Below are 19,615 nucleotides of genomic sequence, written 5' to 3' on the forward strand. Positions count from 1 at the left end.
ATCCACAGCGAAAGGGTTAATGTACGATTTTATGAAAATTCGAATTTAACGATTTTTAATTACGAAACATTTGTTCAATGCGGTGAAAGTGTAAATTTCTCGTTTCGTTGGTCAGTGGAGGGAGATTAACCGAACGAACGATATTTCACGCGAATGAAAGAGCATTAACGTTTTACGTACACCGATTCGAAAGGATTAACCAGGCGGACAATGGGTCTCGACGGGAAATAAAGTGTTTTATTTTGGAATGGCGATGTATAACGCTTGTATCCTGGTTGTCACGGTAGGCGACGCGGGGTGGTCCGAATCTATGCACGGATGTTTGGGAATCAATAATAAACTGCACAATCGAACGGGCACAGACAGAAGAGTCCGTTCGGTTTTTGTGCGCAACTGTTCGATAAGCATCGTGGATAGAAAGCGATCGGACGGTTTTTTCCTATCGGTTGTATTATCAGGAAACGGTGATCGATGATACGTCAATTTGTTACGGAAAAACGATGGACGGCTGTTCGCGTGGAGATTAAAAACTCCCGGGATTAAGAAAGTTCTGATACGGATTCGTGACTCGATTCGTAACCCGACGTCGGAAGTTTTTAAAGATACCCGATCGAACGATGGCTTTTTCCCCGCTGTTTCGAACGTTCGATGGCTCTCGGTAAACGTAACTAGTCGAAGAAAAGTAGACGGAACGGTCTAAGTAAAACGTTCGATGAAATTTTTTGTCTTGATTCTCCTTCAGCCCGATTTACGGTCATTTGATTTCTATTGTCTCGAAGAAAACTGTTGAAAGTCACGGGGATAATTAATTCTTTCACTCTCGATAATTAATTCTTAGTAAATCAATTTATTTAGACATTTTGTTCCTGGAATTTTACTTTTTTCATTATCATTAATGGGATTTTGAGAGCTTCGTTTAAAATGATTAATTTTCAAATTTTAATTAATACCAATAACGTGGAAAATTATAAATAGAAGGTACTTGATTAAGAACTCAGTTTCTCGTTAACAGCGTTTATTTAGTGAAAATTGTTGCATTGAATATTAATACAATAGGCCAGCCAATGGCAATTTGTCAAAGCGGCAAGGTCGTAAGCGGAAGTACCCGAGGCTGTTCAGAAACAGAAACAGAGAGGACACAGCTCACAGAGGATCACGAGCCATGAGTTAGTACATACGCACGCGTGACGTTATTAATTAACCACAGAGAGGATAGTGATTGCGATTGGTCCCGTTGTGTACACTTCGATTCGAAACAACCTGACGTATGCATTTGTGATTACATGTCCAAATCGTTAGACAATAGATTGAATCGAATTCTGTTTGTACGTTGTTTAAGATTGTTTTTTTAAGCACCGAGAATTTTACTTTGCCTCCTGATCCTTTTCTGATCGCGTTCTACCATTTGGGTTCGGAACTTTTTCTTTTGATTAGATTTTGCTTTTATCACGTTTACGAGCGTTTTTATTCTTCCATCGACCTCTATACATCCACGATAGTCCAGAAATAGGACCATCACATGATTTTGTTCTCTTATCGTAGCTTACCCTTTTTATTGAACGATATATCTTTTATTTCACGCTGCGAACCACTAGCGAAAATAAACTAAACATGTTAACTTCAATAGTACAGATAAATACACGTAATAATATAAATTAGCATATTGATTACTGAGGAAGATTATTGATCAAAATCACAAACTTAATATTATCGAATAATTTCAAAATTGTTTTTAAAAAGTGAAGGGAATTTTAATTGAGTTGTACTAGTTAACCAGTTGTTCTACCCTTTTCTCTTTTTTTATCGTGGATTAAAAATTCAACATCGAGGTCTTTCTCTGAGGTGCTTGACAAAAGAGGACAAACCCTCTGGTTGTTGCTCGCTGCGTAAAAAAACATGCCCCAGTTTTTGCAACTTTTTCCAGTCAAACGATGCTGCAATTAGAAGGGTGTTTTCGGCCACGTATCGAGGTAGACCTCCGAGACCCTCGACTGTCGGTTACTGGAAAATACGATCCACTTTGTTCTGGTGATTGTGTAATTATAGTTTTTTAGGACCCTAACTAATGTCCAACACGATTCCCACGTGTAATTTTATTTTTCCTTCGATAAATCGTTTCGCGATAATTTCTTATTAATTTTTCAAAAATTTTATTATCTTCATGGATTATTACATTTTGAGAATAAGGGCAGGTTCTCTAAGTATTCCTTCATTATCTTGAAAGCTTATGCATCGCGTAAATGAAGTTACTTAATATAGAAGGGGGTAAGTTTTTCCCTCGCCCTAGGAAGCAATCAATTTTTCGTCATTTCTGACCCACCATTTCTCATTAAGCCCAGCCAATATAGTCGTTGGCAGCGTATGTCAGAATTTCGTTAGCCTACCTGAGAAGCCATCGGTTCCAATATCCGATTTTAATGGTCCCCGAAGGGTTTGCGTAGGGCAATTTATAACGTTACAGCCCACGTTATGGAGGGTAATGGATCATTAGTCTCATGGTGGATAGCAAAGTCACCTGAAACCTTGATGTTTGTGGGGTTTGACATCAGATCATTCTGTTGACATTTTGGCTTCGAAATTTCGTAATGAAGCAATTAATCAAAATTAAATTGTCGTATCACTATGACCAATTAACAGATATCACATTTTCCAACAAACAAAAATAGTTTATCCAAGAATTTTTAAAACATATTATGCTGAATATTTTCTCTCTGAACTTTAGAAAATTCAAGGGATAATAAAAGAAGGCGTGTTTCGAAAATGTAGTTCAAAGTCAGCACGAGCATGATGTGCTTTTGAATTGGAGATAGAAAAAGAGGTAATAACGAAACGTTTGTCCGGCGGACAGGTTATCCAAAATCGCAATCTCCAAGGTGCTTGGCGAGACCTACAACTGCCAATATCGAGTTTCATGGACTTGTAAGGGTCTCTATATGACTCGGGTGTACAGTTTCCCGAAGTACGTTTAAATTTGTTTCGATGTTTCTGTAGCTCTGTTATTAAAATGTTCCCATTGCCCCTGAACACCAACACTTTTAGAATATTTCGTCTAATGTTGAAATATTCCTTGTTCCTTCTATAATAGACACGGTTAACCATTGCAAAATTAGAAATTTTATTTCAATTATTATTCTAGACTCTCCTAAAATTCAATAATTAGAAAAATTTTTATCAACTACGTAAAATTTCCAAGAGAATTCAATCGCTTAATCCAAAGAGACCATAAATTCCCTGGTAATAAATTCGGATCTCCAAGAAATTTCGAAACGAACGATCGTGCAATTATCGATCCGAAAAAACAAACTATTACAGCAGTGCAAATAATCGTGGGATGACGTCAGTCATAAATTATCCTAAATACTATCCATTCACACCGGAAGAGGGAAACGAGCTAGAAAATCAGTTTTAACCGAGTCGCGATTGCAGGAAAATCAACGTCAATACCGACGAATCTCTCCGGCGGATACTTGGTGATTTACGATCCTCCTGCACCGTCTCGATCGAAATATTGCACCGCGAGGAAATTTAAATAAAGATCCCTGTCGATTTAAGGACGCTATTACCAGAAGTATACTCGGTCAAAATTGCGCGACAGAGTATTGATTCCCCTTTCCATCGAATTTTCGTCCTACCTTCATGAAAAAAAAAAAAAAACGAAGAGAAACTTTCGAGGACTCTATAAAAGTTGAAGCTGCCACATCCGGTCGATGTTTATACACCGAAACCTCCGGTGACTTGAGATTATTACTTCCCCTGCCGATTAATTTAACTTTTTCTCATTTAATTCAAAACAACCTTCCTATATTTTTATAAATAATGAAGTTTTTGCCAATATAAATGATAATTGAATATTTCTGGAAATTATACAAGGGTATTTCATCTTATCCTTTTAACGAGGTTGGATAGATCTCCGTATCTTTCACGATTTTTCCCTCCAAGCTTAATGCAAAGAAGCGATGCACCGACAGTCGTGGAATGAAGATGCATCGTCCCCGACGGATTGCATCGTTGCATCGAGTGTCGGCACGCGATATCGAATATTCGAAATCAATATAGGTTACAGCTAGCTGTATCAACGACGTTGCTTCACCAACACACCTCGAAGGTTACGTACACCCACGTAGCGTACCGTGTACGTAATGCGGTTTAATATAGACCAATTGTATACGGTTGGTTTCGGTGGCGAAGCAGCAGAGATTGTATCTCCAGGCGACAGGCAACAGCAGGCCGAAGGAAAACATCTGACACACGGCAAACTCTATCTTGAAAGCAAGCATATCCGGAAGCTGTGTTGTCGATGGGTGTCCTGTTCGCGAGACATGGTGAACCGACAGCCAAGACAATTTTCATTTTTTCTTTATTGAAACAGGATATCAATGAAAAATTGGATGGTTTGGGAAATTGAAATTTGGAAAACAGGGAGTTGTTAGGAAAATTCGTAGCAATTCGAAATGAAATCATCCAGAATGGGATCGAGTGATGATGGAGGTACCTTCGCGCTGTTACAGGATCGAGTGCACACAAAAACGACGCAACCGGAAATGGAAGACCGGCACCCCTGTTGGCAGAGCCCAGATACGGCGCCGCACCCCAGCCATACGGTAAGTCTCTCCCTATTTTCTCTCCTCGACTCTCCCTTTGATAGTCAAATTAAGCGAAGCGAATTGGGAGAGCGGATGACCCATCGAATGGAGATGGTTACAGATTTTTCCTGAGAGCCGTGCGAAAAACTCGGTCCGTCTAATTGCATAGCGGACGATGCAGTTTTCGAACGATTTTCCTTTTTTTATCTTCCTGAATTATTCATCAGACGATTATTACCCTGATTTTTATCTTCCTTCTAGAATAACGTTCCTGTGATGTGACACGTTGTAAAAATCATTATATTCAACGTAAGTTAGGTAACGTAACTCGTTAAGGGGTGACAGAAGGGCACGTTTCCGTTTCGGAAGTTATTACCGTAAGTTGCAACGAGACTAACGAGACTGTAGAAATTTTTGACGGGAAATCGATATCGTAATTGTAGCGGAGTTATGTCGTGATCGAGCTGTCGGAAGTAAAACTATAGGACGAAACCCAATCCGAGTTCGCGACGGTCTGTTAAAGAATAGCAGCCAATAGGAGAAGCTCGATAACGAAGTATTCTTGATCGATGGCTAACCCGTTGCTAACGACAATTATATCAATTCTGTGCTAAATCAAAATATCAGTTCCAGAACCCTGTACTTGTCTGTCGCAATACCGGTGATCGATATCGAACAGTTGCACTGCAGTTGCATTTGAGTTGCATTTGAAAAATTTTTAAGAAATCATCCCTGCAATATGAATGCAAAACACATTACTCCTCGAAAGCAATTAAAATATAGATAATCATAAAATTTCATACGTGGCCTAATTTCTCTTTCATTTGATCGTCGATACTGTAAACGAGCATTCGACCTAACCGATTAATATTTCCTCTCTTGGTAATTAATAGGTACGCGCAACAGTCGCTCGATTTCCATAATTAGCGGTATCGAATAAAATCCACCGGACGCGAGAGGACATCCCATATATCCTCTGGTTTCTCTTTGTTTCCAGGTTCCACGCCACAGGTAACTTTTCCCCCGGGTGCCGGCCACGATCGTTACGAGGAGAATTTCAATGGTCCAGCAACGTATGCGGAGCCGTACGTTGAGCGTTACGGTATTAAGAGTGATTTTAGCGGTCGAGAGCCTTTGCATCCCACACCACCTCGGCCTGGTTACGTACCCACCTTGGGACAAACACCACCCTCGAGCACACAGGGCTCTGTGATGATGGTTTATGGTTTGCAACCGGATAAAGTCAACACCGACAAGCTGTTCAACTTGTTCTGCCTCTATGGAAATGTAACGAAGGTACGTCGATATTTTCACCGTCCTTCTACCCTGGCGTCTTATGACGACATCCGTACTGTAGGTGATCCTCCTTCTATAAAAATAATTATCACTACTATAGGAGATGGTATGGTAAAAATGATCACCTTGAATATTTTTTAAATTGTTAAATTTTATTTTCCCCTGTTCCTATAATATGGAGCCTCTTAGATGCCACATAATTTTTGCCTAAAAATAATCAAGATAATTAGGTAGCCCATCCTGGTACTAATACTGGTAATAAAAACACCGTTCGTTGTTGTATGTTATTATAAGTAACTGCTAATGGATTGCCGTTGGTTCTGTGACAGGTGAAGTTCTTGAAGACGAAAGAGGGATGCGCGATGATACAGATGGGCGACAGCATAGCCGTGGAACGGTGTTTACAGAATCTGAACAACGTGACGATCGGGACGGACGGCAGGTTGCAGCTCGGTTTCTCGAAACAAGCTTTCCTCTCGGACGTCACCAACCCCTACATTTTGCCCGACAAGACAGCGAGCTTCAAGGATTTCACGGGAAGCAAGAATAACAGGTAAAGTTAAATAACCCCAGGTGTTGAATATTCTACTTTCCATCCCTCTTACACCCGATCCTATTTTCGGATCACCTTCTGTTCTAGTTACATGTTTGCCCCGTTGCAAACTCTTCTCGACTTTATTCCTACTTCTCGAACAACCCCGCGTGTGATATACAATTTCTGTCGTTCACTTTGTGATATAAAAGCGTTGGAAGTTCGAGAAGATGTAGAAAAATAGGTGGCTAAACTTTGATAGTCTTCATTCTTTTTGATCTATAAACTCTTAGAATTTTATAAATTTTTCTCGAGAATTGTTAGAAATCAAAGGTTATCGTCTTCTCTACAGTACTTGACAATTTCTCTATCTAAATATTCTTCCATTGTTAATATACAAATTAGCAGTATTGTCCAATAATTAGTCATTTGCAATGCGCTATATTATCACTGTATTTTACAAACTTCAAAACAATTTCTAAGGTCTGGTCGTTTTTAAAAATGTTGAAATTAGTACTAGAAGTATTTGAAAGGTGATCAATGCGTAATCGGGCTCGAATCGTGCCTGGACGTTGAATGAACGTTAATGAGCGAAGCTACTGGTGGATGAACGTTTAGCATGGAAAGGAACAGAAACGTGCAGCGATTAATGACGTCTTTCCTTCCGGAGCAAGCTTCCTACGGATTTAATATTTGTTCGATGAAAAGTTAATTGCAAGCTGGCCCTTTCAAATGTCTCCGTTTTTGACGTTCGCCGTTATATACGTTCGCGCGAAATTAATTACAAGCTTGCAGTGGGAGGAGGGTAAAAGTCGGAAACGCGTTTGAAATCCAATGGGAATCAGAGCTTGATTCATCTGTTTCCGATGATACATAGTACTCCGCGGTACAGTTCCTTTCAAGGCTAAAAATTTATCGCCTGGAGGAAGTTGAGGAAATATAATTTTCAAACGTCTACAGAGATAGAGAAGATACATTTTCATGACCCACTGCAGTAATTTTCTTTCTTCGTATCTTTACATTTGATGTATTGCATTGTTGTATGACGAATTTCGAAACGCAGAAATTCTGAGATCTTTTGATCACATAAAAGCATTGCAAAATGATCCTTGTGGCATATCAATTTAAAGCTTAATGTTTCAAGAAAATAACCACGCACGCTCTTTGTAGATATTTTCAGTATAAAATGATTGATTGCTAGTTGTACCAAACAATAACAAATTTCGAAACGTATAAATTCTGACACAATTTCATGACAGAAAAATATCATAAAATAATACTTATGATACATCAAATTAAAGCTTGAAGTTTCATAAAAATGTCTGTATAAACATTTCATGATTATCTTTATTATAAAATAAAATAAATATTGAAAACCACCGACAGGTAGTATTGGAAATTTAATGAAAATTTTTTTTAAATGAATGACAGATTATATTTTAATTTTTTCATATGAATCCCAAATTGATGAATATGTTTACCATTATTAATTACAGGTTCCTTAACCCCGCAATGGCCAATAAAAATAGAATACAACCACCCTCGAAGATCGTTCACTTTTTCAACACACCCCCAGATTTAACCGAAGAAACCGTACACCGTGTGTTCGTTGAACGTGGAATTGAAGCACCCACGACAGTGAAATTGTTCCCCTTAAAATCGGAACGATCGTCGTCCGGCCTTATCGAATTCAGCAGTGTCGGTATCGCGGTAGCTGCCATCATGGAGTGCAATCACACAGCACTGGAAAACAGCAGTGAGTATCTTTCATAAATTTTCATTACACTATACATTATATTTAATCCTCTCGTTACTGGAGCTATAATCTGCAACTTTTCAAACCAGTATTCTTTAACACGTTAATTGTTGCATGTAGTGCAACACGTTATAATTATTGTAATTGACCTAGGTAATTACCGATTTAATAACCACGTTATAATTGCTTATCGTTTCATTTTCTAATTTACATTTTCCATTGGCTACCTTTCGAAATTAATATACATAATATTAATGTTAATTGGAATTTTCTTGAATTTTTTTTAAATTAACTGTCAAGATGATTCGTGACTTCATTTATTAAATGCTTTAATAATTAGTGGAATGAACTTTAGAAAAAATCTATATCCTTCTGCTTGAATATTATGAAAGGGTTAAATTAATCTTCGAAGTTTCAATAAGTTAGCTGTAAATAGGAGTGTACAAACTGTTAGCTGTATGATAAACATAGAACTGGTTAGCAGAATTAACAGAGTTGACGAAGACACTAGATTTCTACCAAAATTTCAATCCATCAAATCGTTACAAGACTGTAACTAAGTTCTTCGTGTTCATCTAAACTTCCGTCGATATCTGTGCCACTCAATCCACGCTTCTACTTTAAACTTAACTTTGCCAAATCTTGTTCACAAATAGAAAGAAGCTCTCGATCAGTCTTCTACGTTCTACCCTAGTTTAATTCCTGGTCGACTTTGCACCAACAGACTAGGAAGAAGTTTAGTTTATTCTGAGGTAAAACTTCAGCACTTCAAAGGTTTTTCTATTACCAAAGGCAAGCTTCTCAAGATAAATGTCATTATAGAATGTAAATTATTGAATTACTTCAGTTTCTCTTTACTTCGTACGAACTCGGAAAAGTTCAAGTTAAATTATTTATTTAAAATAAATTAAATTCCTTCGAATTTATCAAGACTCAGCACTGTAAATATGTACTGAAATTAAATTTTTATCACAATTTGTCTCATTAACTATAAATATCAATTGCGTCAGTAAATCGGTATCGGCGTAGAATTATTGAACAATAGTGTGCCAACTTGTGTCAGTTTATTTTCTCAAGGATCTCTTCTTGAATATCTTATTGATACTTAAACTTTGGAATGTGATCTGTCTCTCTAAGTATTATTCTGACCCAGTGTGTTATTATGGTTATTCTGGAGTCTTGAAGTCTATGTTCTCCAAAACCAGAGAGTAAATGATGCGAGACCCTGTACCTTTACCTTTAGTCAAAGAAGCCTACATTGCACCCAGGGTGGACTTCTCGCGAGTCTAGGTGTTTCTTTTTGAATAAGAAGGAAAGAGTGGTGAAACTAAAATGTTCAATTTAAAATGCAGAAAGAATGAATTTTTCCATTCTAACGTTTTCATTTTATTCTGTTTCAGACGGCAAATTCCCGTACATAATGAAGCTGTGTTTCTCCTCATCGCGCACCATACCCACGAGTTTCCCGCCCAGCAGCGGCAGCACGTCGAGCAATTCCGCCGGTAATGGGCACGTCAAAATGCAGCAGGACTCGGAATAGAACGGCGAGGTCCAGGGCCAGCAGCGTCAGCGTCAGCGCCAGCGTCCCTCTCTCGCCCTGCACCCGTTGTGTGCCCCGACGGGCACGGCCCTGCACCCAGCCGCAGCGATAACACTATCCCCGGTATTACCGCCACCTGTGCCGCCTCCATTGCCGCCTACCTGCGTCCTGATCGCCACGCCGACACTATATCCAACCGTGCCACCGCCGCCACCGCCTCCGTTGCCTACATTCTGGCCGTATTGATGAGAGGAGCAGGCCTACATGGAGGACGAGCCGATACCCAGAGGGATGGTCTCGTCGTCAATTTTATTCATCTACTCCTCGCCTCCTGGTGGACTGGCCGAAGGATCACAGACGCTGGTCGCTGGAAGTGTATCGGTTGGCTCGAGGATCAATGCCGGACAGCTCGGCCTCGAGAGTCGAGGACCAACGAGATTATCAGTGTTTCAAGAAATCACGGAAGATGACGTAGTTGGCACACGGTACGGATCAAGGTACTGTTCGAAGGTCATCGAGGATCGTCAGACGGAACAGCCGAGAAGCAGCGATGTTTACGATCAACACTTTGTTCTATTCATTTTTTCTCCTCTTCCTCCTCCCCATCCTCCTCCCATTCTTCTTCTTCTTCTTCTTCTTCTGTCTGTTGTTTCTTTTATTCTTGTGTTACTTTGGCGAGGTCCGGGTATACGTGCTTACCCCGTTCGAAGCCGTACGCCACAAGTGTCAGTATTATGCCGAGGCGGATCTTCTCGTCGACAGACACCAAGACGGCAGAGAGAGAGAGACTGTGCTCGCGAGACTGAGAGGATTCGCTTCATCGTTCTGTCCTTCTGTCGGACACACGAGGATTGTACATAATGTTCGAGGGTGGAGGCCCGCCGTCTGAATGGGAATCTGCCGTTAATTGGCAAGGATTTACATATCAAGGGCCGGGCAAAACGATACCTAGTACGCTTCACGGGTAACCATCGTCGCGTTCGCTTATTATTACCTTGGCCGTATCTCTTCACCGCCCCCCCATCCCCCCGATGGTTTCACCGCGAAACAAAATACGGTCCCGGTGTTTGCGACGAACCGTTCTCCTCGTTTGTTCGTTCTTCGTGGCACGCCATTTTCGGGTTCGTTTCGTGGCGAGGCCAGAAGACACCTACGCGATCTCGATGCCGATGCGCACCCGCATTCCTCGTTGACCATTTTATCATGGGATCCAATAAATCGGAGGTTCCTCATTGACCATTAGATGCTACACACCGGATACAATTATCTCGAGAGTGTTCAGAGGATCTGAATCAATCGTGCACGCGAAAACAAAAAGTAAAAATCGTGTGATTTTTAAGGAAGAAAATAGAGAATCCGACTCGCGAGAATCTTTTCTTTTGCTCTACGGCAAAGTGAACGAAAGCTCTGTCGTCTGTCCGTTGTTTTATATACTCTGTACGTGTATATATTATAATATCGATATCTATACATGCACTTCGAACAAATATCTATTTATGTTTTCACGTTGTTCAGATTTTATTTTACAACGCTTGGAATTGTGCTCCGAGAAAGTGTGAGAGATCGTGTGTGCGCGCGCGCGTGTGTGTTCATGGGGGTGTTAGTTTTTTTTCGGGCGTCGAATCTCTAATACTTCGATTTATCTGCTCGCGATTCGTCTCGAAATGTCGCTTCTTCTTTTCGCGTCGCACGAGGAAGCTTCTCGCGAGTCTAGGTTTTCTTTTCGGATAAGAAAGAAAGAGAGAAAGAGAGAGGGGTGAAAAATCGGTCCCTGCTGCGTGTTTGTGGATTCGAGATTCGTTTATTGTCCCCTGCTCCATCGAGAGGGGAACAGAAACGAACGATCGAGGGGGGTAACGTTCCCTCAGAGCTGTAGTGTTCAGGTTGCGACGATGGACTCGGTACAATTTATTTATTTATTTGTTTCTTTCTTCTTTTTTTTTTAAGAGAGATGAACGGACGAGCAACCGGAAAAGCTTAATATTCCCACGAAATAAAACGCCAGTACACTATTGATCAGATCGCGGACTGTGAATTGAATTTTATATTGAAGACAATGAAAAATCGACGACACACAATATATTAGTGGTCCCTCGGCAATATTTTGTCGGGCCGCGGGACGTTTTTATAACGAAAGGTTTTAGATCTCCGATTTGAAAAAAAAAAAAATGAAACAAGCGACAAAATATGCTAAAAATAATAATAATAATATTAATAACGATAAAAGGATAAAGGAAGTAACGAGTTGTGTGTGTTTGTTTTTTCTCGAAGCGAACCAAATGAACTACTAAAAAATAAATAATATTAAATAGAGAGACTTTACTCGGCCATACGTAACGTAAGATAATAAGGAACAAGATTTAAACAAAACAAAAAAAGGGTCTAAAACACGCGTTGGTTACCCTTTCTAAAATGCCTGTGTGCGAGAGAGAGCGAGAGAGAGAGAGAGACCTAAAGAAGAATGAGAATTATAACTTAAATAAGGGGAATTTAAAAAAAAAAAATAAGAAGTGTTTATATTTGAGGCAATATTTGTTACAATACAGCTAGAGCATAAGTTGTATATCATTTTAAGGGGCTCAGTATATAAAAAGCGATGATCCTTGCTGATTACAGACATAACACACGTGAGAATATAAAAAATGAACAACATGCAAAGTGTAACGAAAGGATACACGTTGTACGTTGATTAATTAGCAAAAAGTTTCTTCTTGCAAGAAACTTATCAATCGTAGAGTGATATATATGTATATATATATCTATATGTGTGTATATCAACGCGAGAATAACACAAAGGTACTAAGCTAAGGAATTAAGAAAAACCGCGGATCAATAATAATTCGTTTACACTCTTTTTCTTTCTTCTATTTCTTTCAATTTTTCTTTCTTTCGATATTCGCGTTCGGGAGGACTGAATAATTATCGTTACATCACATTCTCGTACTTTTTTTCTTGTATTAAAATGATTCTTATTAATATTATTATTATTATTATTACTATTATTCGTCGTTTCTAATGTGTAACCATATACATATATATATATGTATGTGCGAGGGGAATAAGTTCACACTAGGATACGTCACTGTTTTTATCCTCGAAGGATTTCGTTTTAAATTTAGCGAGCAGGACCTAAAGAATTGAGATGAAAATAAAAAAGAAACGCGTGAAGTAGATAATAAGCAGATAGGAGTCTTGTAATCATATCATAAAATTTTGTAGATATTAACATATTACATGTGATCCGCGAGAGTACGGCGTTATTTAAATCCAAGAGTGTATCGTCTCGCGAACTCGCGTGGTAGAAGAAGAAAAAAAAAGAAAGGAATTTATGCTCGATTTTTAGATGATAAGATCAAACGCAGAGTTTCGATGATTTTAGGTCTCGATCAAAGGATCCGATTCCTCGAGAACGAATCTTCTTCTCCCTCTTCTTTTTTTTTTTCTCTCCACACACACACACACACACGTTCATACGCTTCTGCGTACCTTGTGATAATGCATTCGTAGTCGTTACGTTGCCCATTCCTAATTGATATATTCCACGGTGACGATGAGAAACGAGCGACAAGGCGGGCAAAAGTCGGTGGACGAAGGTAGACGATACGTTCTCGAGGAATTCCATCCGAACTCCCAACCCGATCAGAATCACCTAGGTACACCTCCAACCGGAGAACAAACTATAGATACAAGAAAGAATGGAGAAACTTTAATTAAAAATGAAAAAGAACAAAAAAAATAATATTGTATTTGAGAGGTCAAGCACGCATGCCAGACTGTCGCTTATTTTCTGACACTTTACCTGTAACATGATGACCGTGTGGCAAATCTTACGCTAGTATATATATATATATATATATGTGTATATATATACATTAACAACGAACACGTTCGCGGACACACGTTTCCACGTGCTCTGTGTATTTCTATGTGTCACACCAAAAAGACAAAACCACCCACATGTGTGTTACTTCTCGATCCTCCTCTCGTATGTTTCGCGACGAACAGAGGTGTCACGGTTTTACATTCTTTACATTTAGCTCTTCCCCACCGTCGTAAGTTGTTCCGTGATCGATTAGAATGATTCCTAAATTCATCTAGAGTCTAGATCCTAGATCCTCCGTGTTTAAAAAAAAGAAAAAAGGAACCGTGTGTATCGTGATTTCCTCGTGCAACGCGAAGGGGATCGAGGATCCACCTTCGCGGGGTAGATAACGGTTTCTAAGCTGCTTGTCTCTCGCCTAGATCGACGGCGGAAGGGTTAAATTTAAAGACGACAATTTATAAACGATCCCTGACCGCCTGTTCCATCGGAGGACGACGAGCTTCTGTAAAAAGCTCGACTTTTTGGTCGCCTAGTGTTCTGGACGACCCTGATATCGTTTGCAAAGATGTTCCGCGTCGCATCTATTCTTTCGGCCCTTCCTCCAATGTACATAGCTTTCTTGTTCGCTCTCTGTGCGTGTATGTGTGCATGTGTGGGTGTGTGAACTCGTTACGCGAACACGTAGGCACGCTAATGATCGTTGTTTCATTTACTTTTCTCCTTGTTTTTTTTTCTTTTCTCTCTCTCTTTTTCCATGGACGACTAAAGTGTACAAAGGAAAACGTCGATGTTGTCCAGAACACGGGTCCTACGTGTATGAATGTGTGTATGAGTGAGCGAGCGATCGTCCTCCGACAATGGGCATGGAACAGAGAGAGATTCTTCTTATATGTACAAAAATCAAATTGTAATTGTAGAGTGTAGAGAGTCTGTAACGGTACAGTATTCCAGGTAGCGTCTAAATAGCACTGTGTTAACACACCGACGAATAAGCAAAACATATTATTAAAAAGAAGAAAAAAAAAATAATAATAATAAAACTACAGAGATAATTACGTCAGCATACGAAACTCGAGGTTGTAAAGAGAGCGCGAGTTTGATAATTAAACGAATCGAGGAAAAAATATGAAGAAATTGAAACGAGGTGAAAGCAGTTCGTTTTTTCGAATCTTGAAACACGATAATACATATCCCATCTTGTATGTATATATTTGCAGTTTTTTCCCCATGTGAAACATTTTCAATGAAATCTCGACGATCGATTCTGTAATTATGATTGATTAGTATTATCGCGACTTAACGACGATGTTGACGATTTAACTATTATTATTAATTATTGATTCTTAATTATTATTTATGGTTGGCCGATTTTGTGAAAATCGCAACGAATTAAGTAATGTTACAACCGACGATCGACATTGCGTTTAAAAGCGTTAGGTTTAATGTTTGTAGTTAGGTAATGTTAGGTAGATCGGAGAGTAGGTACATATCGTTAATATTGTTATCGATTAATAGTATTGCGAAGAGGAAAAAAAAAAAGAATAATGATACGAAAAAAGGTATTACTGCCGGGCGCGCTTTGATTTCTTTTGTACCTGAAGTGGCTCGAATTTACAACATTCGCGAGATCCTTGCGATACTGAACATTTTCCAAAAGTATGAGATTAAACAAGTATCTGAACGACGTCTCGAACAAGTATCGTCGCGATCTCGCGTTAAATGATTACTTTAAACGAAGAAAAAAGAATATTATATTTTTGTGCACCGAATCGCATCCGATGCCGAGCGAACCCGAAGCTAAGAGAAATATCTTTTCAAGTATTATCTATTCTACGTTGATAATATCACACGTATAGCTTTCGAATATCGCTGCCTAATAATTTTTATTTTTCATCGAACATCTTCGGGTGTCGCGAGGCATCGCGATGCGGGATAACGTAGGGCGAAGACAAAATAAATCAAAGCGCGGTAACCTTTTTAGCGAAACCCTTCTTCCCCTCTAAGTATTACCGAGCAACATATACCTGTCCCACATATCAGAATCTTACGTATCCCACGCGTCATATCAATGTTTCTAAGCGTTAGCCCTAATGTATCCTTTTAATCATTTGTCCCCGAAATCCCTTTGTCCCTTTATCGGGGGTGAAATTTGTATCCCATGAAAATTTACGCTGTACCAACCCTGTCCCCGATCCTTGTTCATCCCTTGTCCCGATAAAAAAAAAATGATCCACCTCGTTATTGTACATCTGAGCCAGAAGGGTCTCTATGCTCTGTCTTCCCATCGCTGCGTCAAAAGACAAACTAGATGTAATAAGATTTGTTGACTGTATACATTATTATACATTGATTGTACACGAATCAGCAACATCACACACCCACGAATACTCGATGTCACACGGACACACATTTACACATAACAAGGGACACTATCTTCCAGCCACTGCGTCAAGATAGACCAAAATGGATCGGTAATGCTGATCGTCCTAAGAGATATTATTTTATTATTGAAATAAATTTGGGAGGATACGTGGATCGTTGCGATTTTAGGGTCGATACAGAGGGTGAGGAGGTTGAGTCGCTTTCGTACAAAGATTCGTGATTTTTAGAATGGAAATTTTCATTTGGGGATGATGAAATTTTAACCCTCGAGATTTTCTCATTAGATGAATTTGAAATTTAGATCGTTATAAGGGTGATTTTAGTATATTGACTGCCATATGTGGGATTTCCTTAGGAATCCATATTAGATATTAGGAATTTTTTAAATTGTCTAATTAAGTGCTTTAAATTTTGAGTAGAAAACCTTCAGCATCACAGTGGGTGTTTTGATTTTTAATATATTGATAATTTTTTAAGTTTGAAAGTTTTTGAAATTGAAATTTTAGCACTGTTGCCTTGAACATTTCTGTGATGTTTTTCGTTTTAATAAGTTATAATAAAACTATCGTTTTATGCATTTAAAATAGAAAATTTAATTATGCTGTGTGGGGTCTGAAATCGCTGAGAATAAATTTCCACGAAGTTGAGAATATTTATCCTGGATACTCCAGGGAGATTCTGTGCTTCTTGAAGAAGTTTTAGTCGCAAAATTTCTATGATCGATCGAGCATTAGCCGTCCATAATTAGCCTGTGATGTCGCAGGGGCCGTTCATTCGGTACACTAGCTTCAGATACGACACGTTAGAAGCGATCGTAGACATTTTACACATCGTGGCCACACCACCGGTGACAGACGAAGATGACACACAACCATCCCAAGATTAAATTTAAAAGAAAAAAAAAAAAAAGAAAGAAAGAAAAAAATAAACACAGGAGACACAGACACACATCCAGCATATGATTACTCTTTAAACGAATAACAAAAGGATAAAAACAAAAAAAAGTAATAATAATTAATGATGTAATGTGTATATTAATACTTGTATGTCGTACGCTCTAATGTTGTTTGAAGAGTTATTTGCGAGTCAATTATCTGTGCCTAGCAGCCCTGTGCACCCTATCAAATGTACCACCGTTCAGATGAAAAATTAAAAAAATAATAATGGGAAAAAAATAACAGAGTGAAAGATACTGATTGAACCAAAAAAAAAAAAATATATGTATATATATATATACAACAGCATCAAACAAAAAATAAATACGAACGAACACACATACATACATACGCCGAAGAAACGAGCATATAGATGTGTAGTTTCGAGCAGACACAGTGTTACGAGGTACACTCGTGTGCTTTTCACCAACAAAACAACAGTAACAACATATTACAAAAAAAAAGAGCAAAAGAAAAGTGAACGACAAAAAAAAAATAAGAACGAATTCAAACCAACAAACACATGAAAATGAAAGATGAATTAAAAAAAAAAAAGACAAAAACAAGCAACTTGCACCCTGTATACATAGTTCGCACAATGATCTGTTCCTATTTTGGAATCAGTTTTTTTCGAATTTGCCAAGGAATGTATATCTACAGATTCTATATGAAAAAAAAAAAGATACGAAATATATATAGAAAAAAAAAAAAGTGATTATGAAATATAAGCATTGAAATCCATCAGTTCTGGAATTGTTACCCTTCCGCAATCGTGTGTTGTTGCCAATCGCGTCTCTCCTGTCGTCTGTGATCCGAAACGATCCACAGAGCGAGAGATAGAATCGCATACGAGGATTGATAAAAATTCACTCGTTCGTAATTCGCTTTATTCGAGCTAATTAGCTGAGCCTAATCGTACGTGATACGTCCGCTTCGTTTCGTGCAACCCTCTTAGTAGTCGCGCGACATCCGCTCGCGACTATGACGACGATCATTGCGATCGAAGGTCCACTAGAACGGTTGTCATGATTAAAGAGATCACAGGGAAAAGGAAATAGAGAACAGAAGGCACGTGAGAGAGGGTGTTACAGCTCGTTTCTAGTGGCGACTTTTTCGACGACTTTGTACGCGTTTTTTCCGCTCGACACCGAGCAACTCTTTCAGGGTACCACTTTGTAAAGAACGTTCGTTGAACGTTACATAGCGCAACGTGATTTTTTGAACCAAAAAAAAAAAAAAAATAAATAAATAAACGAACAAAAGTAATAATAGTGAAAGTTCGAGATAGATCTCGCGATTTTTTCTCGCTCGATTCACAGATTAATTAACAGAAACAACAAAGAGGCAGACAATTAAATGAAAAATATACGTAGACCGTCACACACTGAACACAACAGCACAACCACCACGATCCACGCATATCCATATTTATATACGATTATTATGTATACGTGTGTATGTGTATCAATCACCGACAACACTCACCTGTTTCGTTGTTGTGCGACCATCGTACCACCATACATGATTAAACGTTGCAGAAGTATGCGGGACGCTTGTACACACGTGTGTTGAACGAATTCAATTGAACAAATATAATTCAGAACACTTGAGAAATCGGTGCACGCTTCTTGCTCTCTGTTCGCGCTGCCAGCAAGGTTTAATAATAAATTGCGAGATTTCTTATTCTTTATTTGCTACGAGAGGAAGTAGTTTATTTTATAGTATATATTAGTTTAGAATTAAATTTGTTAATTGAATTAGGAAGCATTCAAGTTTATTTTCCAGGGTAAATATTTGACTGGTATTATTGTTTATTATAAAATCAAATTAGTTGAATTTATTGTCTTAACTACCCTCAATTTGACAACTTAAATTGAAATCATATAATCAGAGTCATTAGCATAAATTAGTAGAATTAATAGAGGTCTGATTACTGAAAAGTTTGCCCTAATTTTTCTTCTACAAAAGAAACTGTTAAACCTTGCTACACAAACGCGACCAAAACCACCCTTTTTCGCAATCAACCCCATTCTATTTCTTTTCTTTGTAACGTCGTCAGTGATTAACATTCTGGAAACACGAAAAATGGAAATAAAATATCGTGTACTCTAACGATCCGTACTCGTGATTATGATTCACCTGGTGAAATAGTGGGCGATCGATCTCAGAAGGGGTAGAACTCGCGGAGGGTTGAACAGAGAGGCGAAAAGCGTTCCGAATGAATCGGTTAACGTTTGTAGAAGCGACAGGTTGCAAGGGACACGATAGAAAGCATTTGAAACAAATAATAGGGAGAACAATGGGTTACTAATGGAGAACATCGAGCACAGAGGAATAATTACACAGAAAAAAAAGAGAGAGAGAGAGAGAGAGAAAGGAGAGGAGTGAAAGTGTTTGATAGAATGAGAGGTAGAATGAGAGAGAGGGAGAGAAAGGAGATTAGGTGGAGACTTGAGAGTGAAAGAAAAGAAAATTTCAAATAAAAATAATAATGAAAGGAATATTGAAGAGAGCACACTCACTGAGCGCCGCTAGTAAAAGACATGGTAGGCTATTATTATCGCTAAATTAGTCGCTAGCCGATAGTGATGTAGTTTACCCTTTAGAGTTATTTTAAGTTCTTAATTATAATATGGTTACTATTAAATTTATTATCGTATCACATTACACACTGTAACACTTCTATTATATAATAACAAGAAAATATTTACCTGTGCATATTGACATATTAATGGAGTCACATCATTAAAACATATACTTACTCAATA

The 19,615-nt window shown here is 38.6% G+C and overlaps 1 protein-coding gene across 3 annotated transcripts in view; it reads left to right on the top strand.

Moving 5' to 3' along the window:
- The window catches only part of LOC114875030 (heterogeneous nuclear ribonucleoprotein L), a 111,085-nt gene extending 91,470 nt beyond the window's left edge, over nucleotides 1-19,615 (top strand). For 2 of the 3 annotated variants that reach the window (XM_029184887.2, XM_029184889.2), the window contains exons 7-11: nucleotides 4,509-4,601; nucleotides 5,581-5,879; nucleotides 6,209-6,432; nucleotides 7,908-8,167; nucleotides 9,568-19,615. In XM_029184887.2, the coding sequence (XP_029040720.1) occupies nucleotides 4,509-4,601; nucleotides 5,581-5,879; nucleotides 6,209-6,432; nucleotides 7,908-8,167; nucleotides 9,568-9,707 (1,016 nt within the window). In that variant the 3' untranslated portion in view covers nucleotides 9,708-19,615. The remainder of the gene's footprint in view (nucleotides 1-4,508; nucleotides 4,602-5,580; nucleotides 5,880-6,208; nucleotides 6,433-7,907; nucleotides 8,168-9,567) is intronic. The other variant, XM_029184890.2, reaches the window with a different exon arrangement.

This window comes from Osmia bicornis, chromosome 13 (genome assembly GCF_907164935.1).
Source record: "Osmia bicornis bicornis chromosome 13, iOsmBic2.1, whole genome shotgun sequence".
NCBI lineage: Eukaryota > Metazoa > Arthropoda > Insecta > Hymenoptera > Megachilidae > Osmia > Osmia bicornis.